This window comes from Hemitrygon akajei, chromosome 10 (assembly GCF_048418815.1).
Source record: "Hemitrygon akajei chromosome 10, sHemAka1.3, whole genome shotgun sequence".
In the NCBI taxonomy this organism is placed as follows: domain Eukaryota; kingdom Metazoa; phylum Chordata; class Chondrichthyes; order Myliobatiformes; family Dasyatidae; genus Hemitrygon; species Hemitrygon akajei.
The window spans coordinates 12,385,200-12,400,363 of NC_133133.1; the positions used below are offsets into that span (position 1 = coordinate 12,385,200).

Consider the following 15,164-nt stretch of genomic DNA (forward strand, 5'->3'; position numbering starts at 1 on the left):
CTCACCCCACCTTCTTATTCTGGCTTCTTCCCTCTTCCTTCCCAGTCCTGATGAAGGGCCTTAGCCCGAAATGTCGACTGTTTATTCATTTCCATAGATGCTGCGTGACCTGCTGGGTTCCTTTAGCATTATTTATGTGTCCTGAGTGTTAATATTTTATCAAATCCATCCTGGTCAATCATTGATGCAATCATGAAGAAGGCTTGCCATTGGCTTCACTGCACTAGGATTTTGAGAAGATTTAGTACATCACCAAAGATTCTTGCAAATTATTATAGATGTATGGTGGAGAACATTGTGACTGGTTGCAGTACAGCTTGGTATGGACTCCAATGTACAGGACTGCAAGAGGCTGCCAAACAATATAGTCTCAGCCATTTCTTGCACGGACTAACCACCCAGGACATCTTCAAGAGGGTGTCATCCATTACAAAGGACCCCCACCATCCAGGACATGCCCTTTTCTCAGTACTACCATCGGGAGGAGGCACAGGAGCCTGAAGACTCATCACACTCTGTGATTCTCCTCTGCTATCAGATTTCTGAACGGTCCATGAAGCCATGATCACTACCTTGGCATTCCTTTTTTGCACTAGTTATTAAATTTTGCAATCTGTAGTAACTTTATATCTCTGCTGCCACAAAACAACACAGTTCATGATATATAGCCATGCTTAAGGACAGCTTATATCCCACTGTTATCAGACTCTTGAACAGACCTGTTGTACAATAAAATATGCTCTTCACCTTGCAATCCACCTCGTTATGATCTTACACCTTATTGTTTACCAGCACTGCACTCTCTCTGTAGCTGCTACACTTAATTCTGCATTCTGTTATTGTTTTACCTTGTTGTACCTTAATACACTATCTAATGAATTGATCTGTATGAATAGTGTGCAAGACAAGATTTTCACTGTACCTTGGTACATGTGACAATAATACACCAATTTCAATCTAATTCTGATTCTAAGTAGAAGATTCTTCAATGAGGCAACCGAACCATAGTAGTTCTCTATTATTACATGGTGATGAAAGTGCATAAATATACATTCATGAAGAAAGCTGGAATAGATTGGGCTAATTGGAATCTGAAAGAAGGATTCTGAGGGGGACTGACAGGTTAAATGCTGAGAAAATGTTTTCCCTAATGGGAGTATCTAGAAGTTGGGACCAGAGTTAGAGAATAATGGATTACTAACTTCAGTAAAGATTGAGAGGAATTTTTTAAAAGATTGTAAAGATTAGCTTTATTTGTCTCTTGTACATCGAAACAGACAGTGAAAAGTGATGCTTGCATTGTGGATGTGTTGGTGGCAGCCCGTGAGTGTTTCCATACTTCTGGGCCAATATAACGTGCCCATAACTTCTAACCCTTGCCTGTACATAGTTGGAATGTGGGTGGAAACCAGAGCATCAGGGGAAACCCATGTATCCATGGGTAGTATGTATGAACTCCTTATCGGCAGTGGTGGGACTTGAACCCCAATCGTATAGCTAACGTATATGCAACCATATAGCTTAATTTCTTCTGAGCATGTGGTTAAAAATTTGGAGTTCTCTACCTGAGACAGGTGTGAATGCACAACCACAGTTGGACAGATATTAGGACCACAGTGGAATCAAAGGGTACAGAGAGGCAGCTGGGGAAATGATGTTGAGGCATACATTGGATCAGCCATGACGTGACTGAATGGTGGCCACACTCAAGGGGCTGATAGTCTGTTCTTGCTCATGTTTCTTAAGTTCTCATGACTGTAACATCTCAAAGGGGGTGGTGCGATAGCATAGTGGTTATCGTAACGCTTTACAGTGCCAGTGACTCAGGTTCAATTCCCAATGCTGCCTATAAGAAACTTAGTAATTTCTCCCTGTGACTATGTGTCTTTTCTCTGGGTGCTCCAGTTTCCTCTCAAAATCCAAAGACGTAAGGGTTAGTAGGTTAATTCATCACATGGGTCTAGATGGGGCTGTGTGGGCTCACTGAGCCAGAAGGACCTGTTACCGTATGTATTAGTGAGGCCTCACTTTGGACCATTGTGAGCAGCTTTGGGCTCCTTATCTACAAAAAGATGTGCTGACATTGGAGAGGGTTCAAAGGAGGTTCACGAAAATGAACTCCTTTTTTGTAGGAGTTGAAAAAGGATTCAACTCCTTTTTCCAATCCAATTCAAGGATTGAAAGGTTTATCATATGAGGAGTGTTTGATGGCTCTGGGCCTGTACTCACCGGAATTCTCACTGGAATGAGGGGGATCTATTGAATGTTGAAAAGCCTCAATAGAGTAGAACGGAGAGGATGTTTCCTGTGATGAGGGAATATAAGACCAGAGGAAACCGCCTCAGAATAGAGGACCATCCATTTAGAATGGAAATGGAGGGAGTTTCTTTAGCCAGACAGGTGAATCTGTGGAATTCGTTACGACAGGCAGCTGTGGAGGCCAAGTCATTGGATATATTTAAGACAGAGGTTGATGGATTCTTGATTAGTCAGGGCTTGAAGGGATATGTGGAGAAGGCTGGGTATACAAAACTATGAGGGGTTTAGATAGGGTAAAGCAGGTTTTTTCCTCTGAGGTTGGGTTGGACTACAACCAGAGGTCATGGATTAAGGGTGAAAGGTGAAAAGTTCAAGGGGAACATGAGGAGAAACCTCTTTACTCAGAGGATTGTGAGAGTGTGGAATGAGCTGCCAGCACAAGTGGTGAGTTCAAGCTGGATTTCAGTAGCTCAGAGAAGTTTGGATGCATGCATGGGGGATGGTAGGGGTGTGGAGGACGATGGCCCTGGTGCAGGTTGATGGGAGTAGGCAGTTTAAGTGGTTTGACACTGACAGGCCTGTTACTGAGCTGTGCTTTTCTGTGACTCTATCACTCTGTTGGGGCGGTGAGGGAAATGGATCAGCCATGTTGAAATGGTGAAGCAGACTCGATGGGCCAGGTGGCCTAGTTCCGCTCCTGCATCTTATTGTCTACCTTGCTGTATTTCTAAATGATTAAAAATGTAACAAAAAGATTTTGTGAGTGACGGTTTTAATGGATGGTGACTTGTTTGTTCTTGCAGGATGCTGGAGGACGATCTGAAGCTCAGCAGCGACGAGGATGAAAGTGAACAGGTAAAAACTGTAACAACTGCCTTGAATCTCGACGTGACTGAAATTATCCCCAGGGCAAAAATCGGGGAAAAAAATTATACTGAATCACAAAGCAAAATGTTTGAATCCTTCGATGACAAAGGGATGTGTCAGAGAGGTACAAAGGCAGAGAGGGAGAATTCCGGAGATTCCGATCCAAGAAGCTGAAGATGAAGGTTTCAGTGGTATTTCAATGGAATTTGGAGATGTGCATGGTCAATATGAGGTCTAAAGCTCTTCTGCCTGTACATGAACCATATCCCTCCATTCCCTGCAAATTCATGTCTCTATCTAACCACCTCTCAAATGCCACTACAGTATCTGCTCCCACCACCATCCCTGGCAATACCTTCCAGGCACCTGCTACTATCTCCAAAAAAAATCTGCCCCATACATCTCCTTTAATCTTCCCCCACTCCTTACCTTAAATGCATGCATTCTATTCTTTATCATTTACATCCTGGGAAAAAAAAATATTATCTGTGCCTTTTATACTTTTATACATTTCTATCAGGTCTTCCCTCAGCCTCCAAAGCTCCAAAGAAAACAATCCAATTTTGCTCAAACGCACCATATAGTTCCTACTCACTAATTCAAGCTTCATCCAAGAAAAAGTCTCCTGTTTGCTTTCCACAACTTCCACATCCTTACTGTCATGAAGCGACCAGAATCACACACAGTGCCTCAGTATAAAACACCGAAGTTTTATACAACTGCAATATGTCTTCTTGCTCTTATACTCAATGCCCAAACCAATGGAAGTATCTACATTGTTTGAATGGATTTGAAAATGCATCAGTCACCTCTTTCCCTCATAAATGTCATGACCTGATGCATGCACTGTTTGTTCCCACCCGAACTCGTAGGATCCTCTGGGAGGAATGGATATTGAATACAATCTGAGCCAGTTAGACTGAGGTTTCACTTTGCATTCTCTTACCTACCAAACCAGTCCGGGGACTTGCTTGGTTCTCAGTTATTTAGTGACCTATCTCTTGTATCACATTGACTCAAACACAGTCAAGAAACAAGCCCAGTTCTTAAAGAAATTTCACAGATCTTGTGAAGTAGTGGCCCATGCATGAAGGAAACAGGCTGTTCCAGATATCGTAGCGTTCCCTGAATGTGGACTCACAACATTTATACATGCCCGTTAATGCTGCAAGATAGTCCGATGCTTCTTGCTGGAATGTTATCAAAAATATGATTGCTGAACCATTAAAGAGGGAAAATCTTTGTCAAAGGTTTTAACTAGTGTTGTAATGGCAGGGAGGGAGGCATTAGGGAAAGTATTCCAGAACTTTAACCACTTCCTGATCTGGCTTTGGTTCAGTACCATGATTATGATCTTCTTTGAATTGTACATTAATGCAGGAAGCAGTGTTCCAGGAAACTTCTGATCACCCAGTTAACAAAGATATCTGGTGATAATACCTAATTGGCCGCTGTTAAATCTTAGAAAAATAAATACACTTAACCTTCACTTGAGAGGAGTTTATGAAATTATGAGAGCTGTAGAGAGATTAAACAGTCAGTATCTTTCTCTTTGAGAGGCAGGGTGGAAGTATGTCTCTGCTAAAGGGGGTGTAAGAGGCTCCTTCCCTCCACCAGCCTTCAGGTCACCCTTGGGCAAGGTGTAGCACCTGCTCAGCCCCACAATCAGGGTCACGTGAAGCCATGGGGGCAGGTGGTGGATGACCATATGAGCAGCCCGTGCATATCATTAATCCTGGTTATGTGACCACTGAGGCCAGGCAAACAATCTCTGAAGAGTATTGATATGGTTGGGGTCACCAGCCTTGTAAAACACAGCCCGGAAGAAGGCAATGGAAAACCACATCTGCAGAAAAAATTGCCAAGAACAATCATGGTCATGGAAAGACCATGATCATCCATGTCATATGACACGACACATAATGATGATGATTATGATCTTTCTCAAAGAGTTGAAATATCTAAGACTAGAAAACACAGTTTGAAGGTGAAAGGGAGATGTGTAGGGTAAGGTTTTTCACAGAGGGTGGGGGGGGGGGGGGTGGTGGTGCCTGGAATGTGCTGCCAAGGGTAGTGGTAAAGTCAAATATGATTGAATTGTTTTAAGACTCTCTTAGAGAGACACATGATCAGGTCTATTCGAGAGGACTAGAATATAAAAGCAAGGATGTGATGCTGAGGCTTTATAAGGCTTTGGTCATACCACACTTGGAGTATTGTGAACAGTTTTGGGCCAGTATCTAAGAATGTGTTGGCATTGTAGAGTGTTCAGAGGAGGTTCATGAAACTGCTTTCAGGAATGTAAGGGTTAATATGTGTTAGTGCTTGATGGCTCTGGGCCCGTACTCGCTGGAGTTTAGAAGAATGAGGGAGGTATCTCTTTGAAACTATAGAATATTGAAAAGACTAGATATGTAGAATGTTGTTTCCTATAGTGGGGGAGTCTTGGACCAGAGGGCATAACCTCAAAATAGAGGGATGTCTATTTGCAACAGAGATGAAGAGGAATTACTTTAGCCAGAGGGTGGTGAACATGTGGAGGCCACACCATTGGGTTTATGACTTTGTGCAAGAGGATTAAATAGAATGGACAGTCAGATACATTTTCGCAAGGCAGAAATAGCTAATACAAGGGGGCATAACTGTAGGGAGTTCGGATAAAAATACAGGGGGATGTCAGAAATAGTTTTTTTTACACAAAGAGTGGTGGATGCATGGCACACACTGGCAGGGGTGGTGGTAGGAATATTTAAGAGACTCTTGAGATACGCACATGGATGAAAGCAAAATGGAGGGCTGTTTGGGAAAGGAAAGGGTTAATTTGAGCTTAAGGTAAGTTAAAGGTTCGGCACAACTTTGTGGTCCACAGGGCCTGTACTGTGCCATGCTGTTCTATACATAATTAAAAAGAGCAGTTTATGCTTTGGGTATCTATAGGCAATCCACAATGGTGTATTTCATTATGTATGGTATTTACAATGGCCGCAGGATCCCTATAAAATGATATTCCTGTTTTATGTATTTGTAAGTTAATATAGCACCACATATGACAGGAAATCAAAGGACGGGTCTGGAACTTATTTTTTATATATAAGTGCTTTTCAATCTTGCTTGTTTGTAACAGTTTTGTGGACACAGACCTTTGGCCTGTGACATTAATACAAATAAACACATAGGCCAATGGCCTTGTTCATCACGATCGACTCACAGGGCATCAAATTCAGATTCATATTCATTTATTTATTGCATTTACATTCAAACATACATCAAAATGCATCATCTCATCATCCCAATATAATGTACAATAAATATCAATTGAACACACACTTGAGGGTTGTATGTATTTCATTTGGAGGACCTGTGATACTTTGGAGTTTCGAAAAGGATGCTGTACCCGAAGTAAATTGGAGCTGACTGTCAGCTTTGAAGATCTAAGGAAGACATAAATCAATTTAATTACAGTCAACATCTGTTCTTACAGCTTTACTGTAACTTGGCTTACTCTGGCAGGCTTTCTCTCACTTTAATGAGTGCGGCAACCGAAGACCTTAAAGCGGTGCCCATTAGCCCAGCAGAGAAAGGCTGTGGGCACAGATCATTTGTGAAGAGAAGCATGGGACTGACACCCCCAGCCATTCTCCCAACGAGCAGATGATTGAACTTGACATTGATGTTAAATTTCTGCAGAAGGGACAAATCAGAGTTTCAGTCACCATTTAATGACCAGTGTGCTGCATTATATTTTTTCCCGTGTTTAAACAACTTACACTAAGGGGAGGTGTGATCACTCGATTCAAGTATGATGTCCTCCTAAGGGGTTACCTGTTGGTGGATCCTCAGGTGGTTGTAGAGCATGGTCAAGTATCCACATAGTCTGGTGCAGTGTGGCCAAGAGGAAGTGGTGGCTGTGATTAGTGGTTGGGCCTTCTGGTCTGTCAGTCTCTCTTTTCACAGCTGCATAGTAGAGGCCACTTACGTAACCCAGCTCCCTCTTGAACAGATTTACTCCAGGTGTATTTATTGAGTGGAATGCCTTCCCAGTTTTTAGATGTAATGTTGAATTTCTTTTGGATGATTGCAATGTTATCTTGGAAGTGTTTCCTTTCCCACCAGGGGCTTACTGACTTTCCTTCAGCTTCGGGTAAAGGATCTGTTTGGGGCAAGGTGAGTTAGGCATCCAGAGGACACAACCTATCCATGGGAGTTGGTGTTGCTTTATCATAGTGGAGCTGCTGTTCCATGTTGGCCTCCTCCTGCATGCTGGTGTTATTGTGTCTGTCCTCCCAGCTGATCTTTGGTGGTATAGTTCCAGGGCTTGAGGGGTAAGAGAGGCCGGACAGCTGTGGCTCAGTTGATAGACTCCTGTCTTCAAGACAGGGGTGTATGGGCTTCATTCCCCCCTCTGGGGATTTGACCATGTGAGTCTCAGCTGCCACATCTGTGTAACACCGCCACAGTGCCAGTTTTCATCATCCCTTTTTACTTGAGGCCTGCCTGCTCTTCCATGAAATATTAAAGGGGTTAGCTTTATCTGTTCCATGTACGTCGAAACATCCAGTGAAATACGTCATCTGTGTCAAATTAAATCAGTGACGATTGTGCTGGGGGCAGCCACGCTTCCAGCACCAACATAGCATGCCCACAACTCACTGACCCTGACCTGTACATCTTCGGACTGTGTGAGGAATCCGGAGCCCCCACGCTGTCATGGGGAGGACATATAAACTCCTTACAGGCAGCAGCAGAAATTGCACCCTAATCGGTGATTGCACTTCCCACCATATTACCATGTCATCCCATGAATCTGAATGTTCAAGATTCAAAGTACCGGTAAATTTATTACCAAAGTAGGTATCTGTCGCAATATGTTACCCTGTGATTCATTTTCTTGCAGGAATTTATAGGAGAATAAAGAAATGCAATAGAATTTATGTAAAACTACACATAACAAAGACCAGCAAACAACCAATGTGCAAAAGAAGAAAACTTGTGCCAATAATAGAAAAAAGATAAATAATGCTGAGAACATGAGTTGTAGAGTCCTTGAAAGTGAGTCCACAGGTTGTGGAATCAGTTCAGCGTTGAGGTGAGTGAGATTGATCCACACTGGTTATAGAGCAATAACGCTTCCTGAACCTGGAGCTGTAGGACCTAAGGCTCCTGTACCTCCTTCTGGATAGCAGCAGTGAGAAGAGAGCACGTATCTATATCTGTGACCATCGTGTATCTGTAATAATGGAATGATGGAACATAGTTGTTGAGTTGAGTTGAGGCACAAGTCGGTCAGTGTCAATCATGGATGTTGCATCCCATCTATCTGGATATGCAAGCCAGGGCAGTACAATGTGGAGAGCGATCTGTTGCCCATATAACAAGCTCCCCTTCTCCACACATCTGATAAACCCAAAGGAGCGGCAGCAACCAATACAGTTTGGCATCAGCAGTGTTGCAGGAGTTGCCAATCAGGGTTGAACTCAACTTAGGACTACCAAATGGACTCCATCACCAGATTTTTCCTCAGGGTTCACTCCCGAAGCCTTCCCTGTGAGTGGGTAGAGCTACAAGGGAACAGACATTTGAGATCAGAGTTTTCCTTCTCCTAAATCAGCTGCCAACCATGGTTGATGAGCCCCATCTGCTCAGAGTGACTAGTTTAAAGGCACCAGTAATCTGCCTTTGCCTCTTCTCCTGTCAGTAGAAGCATTTCTTCTGGGCTTAGTAGCTAAGCTGCATGTGAAGGCCTGGAGCCGGACTTTGTTGTCAGGGACTATTTGAGCTGCACACCATTAGGAGCATTTAATAGGTAGTTGGAGCTTGTACCCTTACCTTCCCTGGCTATGATAACATTATGGATTATAATCAGGGGTTTATCACCTGTGACTGGTAAATAGTTCCTGCTAATCAATAGTTTTAGTATAGATTGTCACCAGGTTACTGGTTATGGGGACCTGCTGTGCTCAAAGGTTGCCATATTTACTACACTACATTAACAACCACCAAAAATATTTCATTGGCATTTTTGGACATTAAAGGATCAGTGCAATCTCAAAGTTATTCATAAGCTTTCAGAATTTTCTGGCTGCCATTGGCATAGTTGGCAGTTTAATCCAAATGTAAATGGTGTCACAGTAGTGTAGCCTTTAACGCAACACTTTTACTCTTGAGGGCCTTCCAGAGTTTGGAGTTCAGTTCCAGTGCTGTCTCTGGGTGCTCCAGCTTCCTCCCACAGTCCAAAGACGTACCGGGTAGATTATTTGGTCATTGTAAGTTGACCCGTGATTAGGTTGGGGTGAAATAGTTGGGTGGTGAGGTTGCTGAGGTGGCCTGGCTTGAATGTCCAGATGGGCCTACTTTGCGCCATATCTCTAAATAAATAAATAAATAAATGGATAGATAAATAGATAGATAGATCAATAAAGTGCTTGATTGTGTTTCTGGGAGTAGATAATGGGTCTGGTTCAACAAGATACATAATCATAGAGTGATACAGCAGGAAGCAAGCCCTTTGGCCTAACGGGATCATGCCAACCAAGATACCCATCCAAGCTAGTCTCATTTGCCCACGTTATGCCCCACATCATTATGGACCTTTCCTTTCCATGCACCTGTCCTACTGTCTTTTAAAAATGGTTTTATTTTTACCTGCCTCAACCACTTTCCCTGGTCCCTCATTCCATATACACATGTGTGAAGATGTTGCCCCTTAGGTTCCTGTTAAATCTCTCCCTCTCACCTTAAGCATCTTCCCTAAAGCAGGGCGACCAAAACTGACCACAATTCTTCCAAGTAGAACTTCACCAGCATCTTGTACGTGGGATTTCGAGGGATTTTCAGGAAATTCCTTCTGCCAATATATCTGACAGATAAAATGATTCTCATTATGTTTTTCATTTCTGATGTATCAAATGCAGTGTCTTTTGTCTGTCATTAATCACCACTTCATTCAAGCTAACTCCTCGTTATCATTCTCTGCCACTATATCATATCCATTCAATAATCTCATTATGAGCTGATCTATTATCTGCCTTCTTTATAGGGTCAGTGGTGAAGAAGTTAAGTTATGTGCTTAATCACATCTTCAAATTCAGGATTAGATTTATTATCACAGGCATATGTTGTGAAATTTGTTGTTTTCTGGCAGTAGTAGAGTGCTGTACATAATATACCCTCAAAGGCCACTTTATGAGCTACCTCCTGTACCTAATAAACTGGCCGTTGAGTGCGTGTTCATGGTCCATCGCCTTTTGAAGATTTCCTTCATGATGGAGCTGGTTAAGTTGACTGAATTTTCCAATCCTGTGCAGTGCCTCCTCCCTACCAGACAATGATGCAACCAGTTCGAATGCTCTTCACTGTCCACCTGGGGAAATTTGCTTTGAGGGGATTTGGTGACATAGTAAACCTCCTCAAATAGCCCCTTCCCAGTGGCGCTGCCACATTCTCGGAATCTTAACTCTACCTCTCCAGTAATTGGCACTTTCATCATCATTATGTGCCGTGTCATACGACATCGGCGATCTATGACCATGATAGTTCTTGGCAAATTCTACAGAAGGGGTTTGTCATTGCCTTTTTCTGGGCAGTGCCTTTACAAGAGGAGTGACCCCAGCCATTATCAATACCCTTCAGAGATTGTCTATCTGAAGTCGGTGGTCACATTATCAGGACTTGTGATATGCACCAGCTGCTCATAGGACCATCCAACACCTATTGGCACTTTGACATTCTTTATGAATTACGTTAGACCACAGTGTATTCTTAGCACCATCCTGAGTGCAATATACACAAAGTGCTCCAGGAGCTCAGCACGTTTGGCAGCTTCTATGGAGAGGAATAAGCTGTCAATGATTCGGGGTGAGACCCTTCTTCAAGATTTTGCACCATCCTTTCATTTTGTGCTCACTGTTCAGATTAATATTAGTTTATTGTCATTTGCACTGAGGTTTAATGATGATCCTTGCTCCTTTGAAGTTCAGAGTGAACGGTGTCCACAGTAGTAATAAATACAGTGATGAGCGTAAACAATAGAATGCTGCAAGGTATAGTAGTGCAAACTGAATTAGTGGAAAAATGTATTAGACCATAAGGCACAGGAGAAGAATTAGGCCATTCAGCCCATCAATTCTGCTCTGTGTGGTTGATTTATTATCCCTCTCAACCCTAGTCTTCTGCCTTCACCCCATAACCTTTGACACCCTTATTAATCAAGAACCCATCAACCTCTGCTTTAAATATATCCAGTGACTTGGCCTGTACAGACATCCATGGCAATTAGTTCCACAGTTTCACTGGCTAAAGAAATTCCTCCTTATCTTTGTTCTAGAGGGAATTCCTTCTATTCTGAAGCCATGTCCTCTGGTCCTCGACTCGCTAGCTATTGGAAGTATCCTCTCCATGTCGATTCTATCCAGGCCTTTCAATATTCAAAAAGTTTCAGTGAGATCCCCCGCATACTTCTAAACTCCAGTCAGTACAGTTCGGGTGCCACGGAAGCATAGCAGTTAGTGTGATGCAATTACAGTTTGGAGTGTTCCTGAATTTGGAGTTCAATTCCTGCACTGTCTATAAGTCCCGCATGTTCTCCCCATGAGCTATGTTGGTTTTTTTCAATGGTACAAAGACGTATCAGTTAGTATGTAACTTGTTCATTGTAAATTGTCCTGTGATTAGGCTAGGGTTAGACAGGTAGATTGCTGGGCAGTGCGGTCCGTTGGGACTGAAGGTCCTGTTTCGTGCTGTATCACTAAATAAATAAATACAGGGCCCGAGCTTGTGCGTATTGTATTTGTTATCACCATGTACTCTGTACACTCTGTGTGCCTCGTCTGAGCAAGGAATTTCATTACACACTTCCCACCTGTGTTGGAGTTGAGCAGCGAGCTGGCAACTCAACCTTGTAAAACAGGCAAATGCTAAACAAACGGCAGGGTTGCCACCTGATGTGCCTGAGGGCGTGGGGAGGAACTGGTATATATAACAATAAACCAATCTGAAATATGACATTTTTCCAAAGTGTCCATCTGTGCATTTTTTGCTTCTCCCTTTCTTCAGACATGCACTGGAATCATTGGAACTGGGCAGAATAATAGTTTGTCATGGACTAGATGGGCCAAAGGGCCTGTTACTGTGCTGTAGTGCTCCTGGACTCCATGGGTGCATGCTCTCGCTTGCCGCAAGTCACTTGAAGCATTTGTAGCACTTTGCTGTATCAATGATCCCGGAAAGAGAGGCAGATGACGAATGGTCAGCTGCTCTCAATAAATTGTTCACCACAGCAAGCAAATTAAGAAACGACTGTACTTGATTAATTAATGCATGGGTTGAGTGTTAATCAGCAGAGTGTCCAAGATTGCACAGTTTCCACCAAGCATGTTTAGCAAATGGGTCCACCACATGACTTTCGTTGGTGATACAAGATGAGGGTTGCATGATAACATAGCAGTTCACATTACATTGTAACAGCACCAGCAACCTGGCTTCTGCCGCTGTCCGCAAGGAAGTTGTACATTCTTCCTGTGACCATGCAAGTTTTCCCCTGGTGCTCTGGTTTCCACCAACAATCCAAAGATGTAAGGGTTAGTAGATTTTAGAGTCATAGAGCACTACATTAGAGAAGCAGTCCCTTCAGCCCATTTAATATCTGCTAAACTTTTAATCTGTCTAGTCCCATCAACCGCCATCTGGACCACAGCCCTCCATACCCCTCCCATCAATGTAACTATCTAAATTTCTCTTAAATATCGAAATCAAACAGACATCCACACTTACGCTGGCAGCTCGTGCCACACTCTCATCCCTCTCTGAGTGAAGAAGTTTTTCCTCATGTTCCCCCTAACCATTTCTCCTTGCATCCTTAACCCATGGCCTCTAATTGTAGTCTCACCCAAACTCAATGGAAAAAGCCTGCTTGCATTTCCCTATCTATATCCCTCATAACTGTGTATTCCTCTATCAAATCACCCCTCATTCTCCAATGCTCCAGGAAATAAAGTCCTAACCTATTTAATTTTTTCCTATAACTCAGGTCCTCAAGTCCTGGCAACATTGCCAGTTGACAATTACTGAATTCAGGTTGACTGTTTTTCTGCACTTGGTATTTATTTGTGCTCTGAGGCATGTAAGAAGAGCACTTTACAATAAAAAATACTGAAGAAAGCAGCAAGCTAAGATCTTGCAGCACGTCCAAGTGGCTGCAATGATTGTATTCAAATGTACGAGTTCCTGCAAATTAACCACTCAACCCCCCTTTAACCTTGGACAATTGTTCTGAATTTGCACACTTTGCTTAGAGTAGGAAGGTTGGATCTCTTGGTTATAATCATGCAGTTTGGATATAATTGTGGTGCATCACACACAACATGTTGGAGGAACTCAGCAGGTCAGGCAGCATCTGTGTAAGAGAAATAAAGAGTCAATGTTTCAGCTGTTTATTTCTCTCCATAGATGCTGCCTAACCTGCTGAGTTCCTCCAGCATTTTGTATTTTGCTCTGGATTTCCATCATTTGCAGATTCCTGGTTCCTGTTGTCTAATTCACCACAAATACATAACACAGATCCATAATTACTTGAAAGTAGCATTCTGTGGGGAAAGGGTCATAGAGATGAGGTTTTGTACATTGGCCTTCATAAATTGAATGCAGCAGTTGGGATGTTCTTTTGAAGTATAAGACATTGGTGAGGCCTAATTTGGAGTATTGTGTGCAATATTGGTCACCTACCTACAGGAATGAGGTCAATAATACTGAAAGAGAGTAGAGATAATTTACAAGGATGTTGCTAGGACTTGAGGACCTGAGTTATGGGGAAAAGTTGATAGATGAAGACTTTTTCTCCTGGAACATAGGAGAATGAGGGGTAATTTAATAGAGATATATAAAATCAGAGGTATACAAAATAATGAGGGGTATTGATAGGGTAAGCAGACTTTTTTCACTGAGGCTGGGTGTGTCTAGAGGAAGAGATCATGGGTTAAGGGTGAAAGGTAAAGTATTTAAGGGGAATATGAGGGGGATTTTCTTTACTCGGAGGACGTTGAGAGTGTGGAACGAGCTGCCAGCAGAAGTGGTGGATGTGGGTTTGATTTCAGCATTTAAGAGAAACTTGGATAGGGACATGGACAGGAGGAGTATAGAGGGCTATAGTGTGTGTGCATATTGATGGGTATAGGCAGATTAATAATTCAACATGGACTAGATGGGCCAAAAGTTCTGTTACTGTTCTGTAGTGTTCTTTGACTCTGTGACATTAGACCTAGAGCCCATGGACCCCTAGCTTAACTGTATTTGTCCATGGCAAAACAAAGGGTTGAGAACCCCTGCTCCAGACTCAAACTCAATATCCTTCAGAATTTACACCCTGCTGTGTCTCCTCCAGCTTCAATTTCATTGTATCCTGCAGCCCAGTAAAAATACAGTAAGTGCTCTTCAGCTGTCGTTTGACTATAAATGGAAAGGAAAGGTCAACTGATCAAAGCTTCTTCCATGTAACATGGCTCCGAATAGAACAGGATACAAGGAGGCTTTGATTGACTTTTCCGTTTTGCTCATAACTTGCTCCAGAAAAAAAGCCTGATGTAATGGATTACAACAGTGACTTTAGACCCTGCAAAGATTTGGCAGCGAGAAATCATGGCCAGCACAAGAAAATGCACAGAAGTTTTTTTGATAAGCAATAAATGAGATCTTCATGGTACACATGGGCCTTGATTGAAGATTTGACTTAGGCTGGTAATGGTGAGGATGATTGTAGAGTTTTTTTTCAATTGATGGATTAGATTTAGTGATCAAAGGATAATCGTTACAGAGCATAACTGAGTGAAGATTGAATAAAGGCGATGGTTAAGCAACCTTGAACTGCATTTAGCAGAAGGATGTCTTGTGGTATTATTCTTCCAAAAAAAAGTCTAAAATGTGACAGGTTAATTGAACCTAGGTAAACTACTGTCTGAAATCTATCCAGTACAATGGCAGTTTCATGAAATAAACAGTGCTTTCTGAATTGCAGTGAGATAGCAGACTGTTAAAATGATTTGATAGAC

The 15,164-nt window shown here is 42.5% G+C and overlaps 1 protein-coding gene across 5 annotated transcripts in view; it reads left to right on the forward strand.

Moving 5' to 3' along the window:
* aff2 (AF4/FMR2 family, member 2) overlaps positions 1-15,164 on the forward strand; it is a 685,599-nt gene that overhangs the window by 502,549 nt on the left and 167,886 nt on the right. For all 5 annotated transcript variants that reach the window (XM_073057781.1, XM_073057783.1, XM_073057782.1 and 2 more), the window contains one exon: positions 3,063-3,114. In XM_073057781.1, the coding sequence (XP_072913882.1) occupies positions 3,063-3,114 (52 nt within the window). The remainder of the gene's footprint in view (positions 1-3,062; positions 3,115-15,164) is intronic.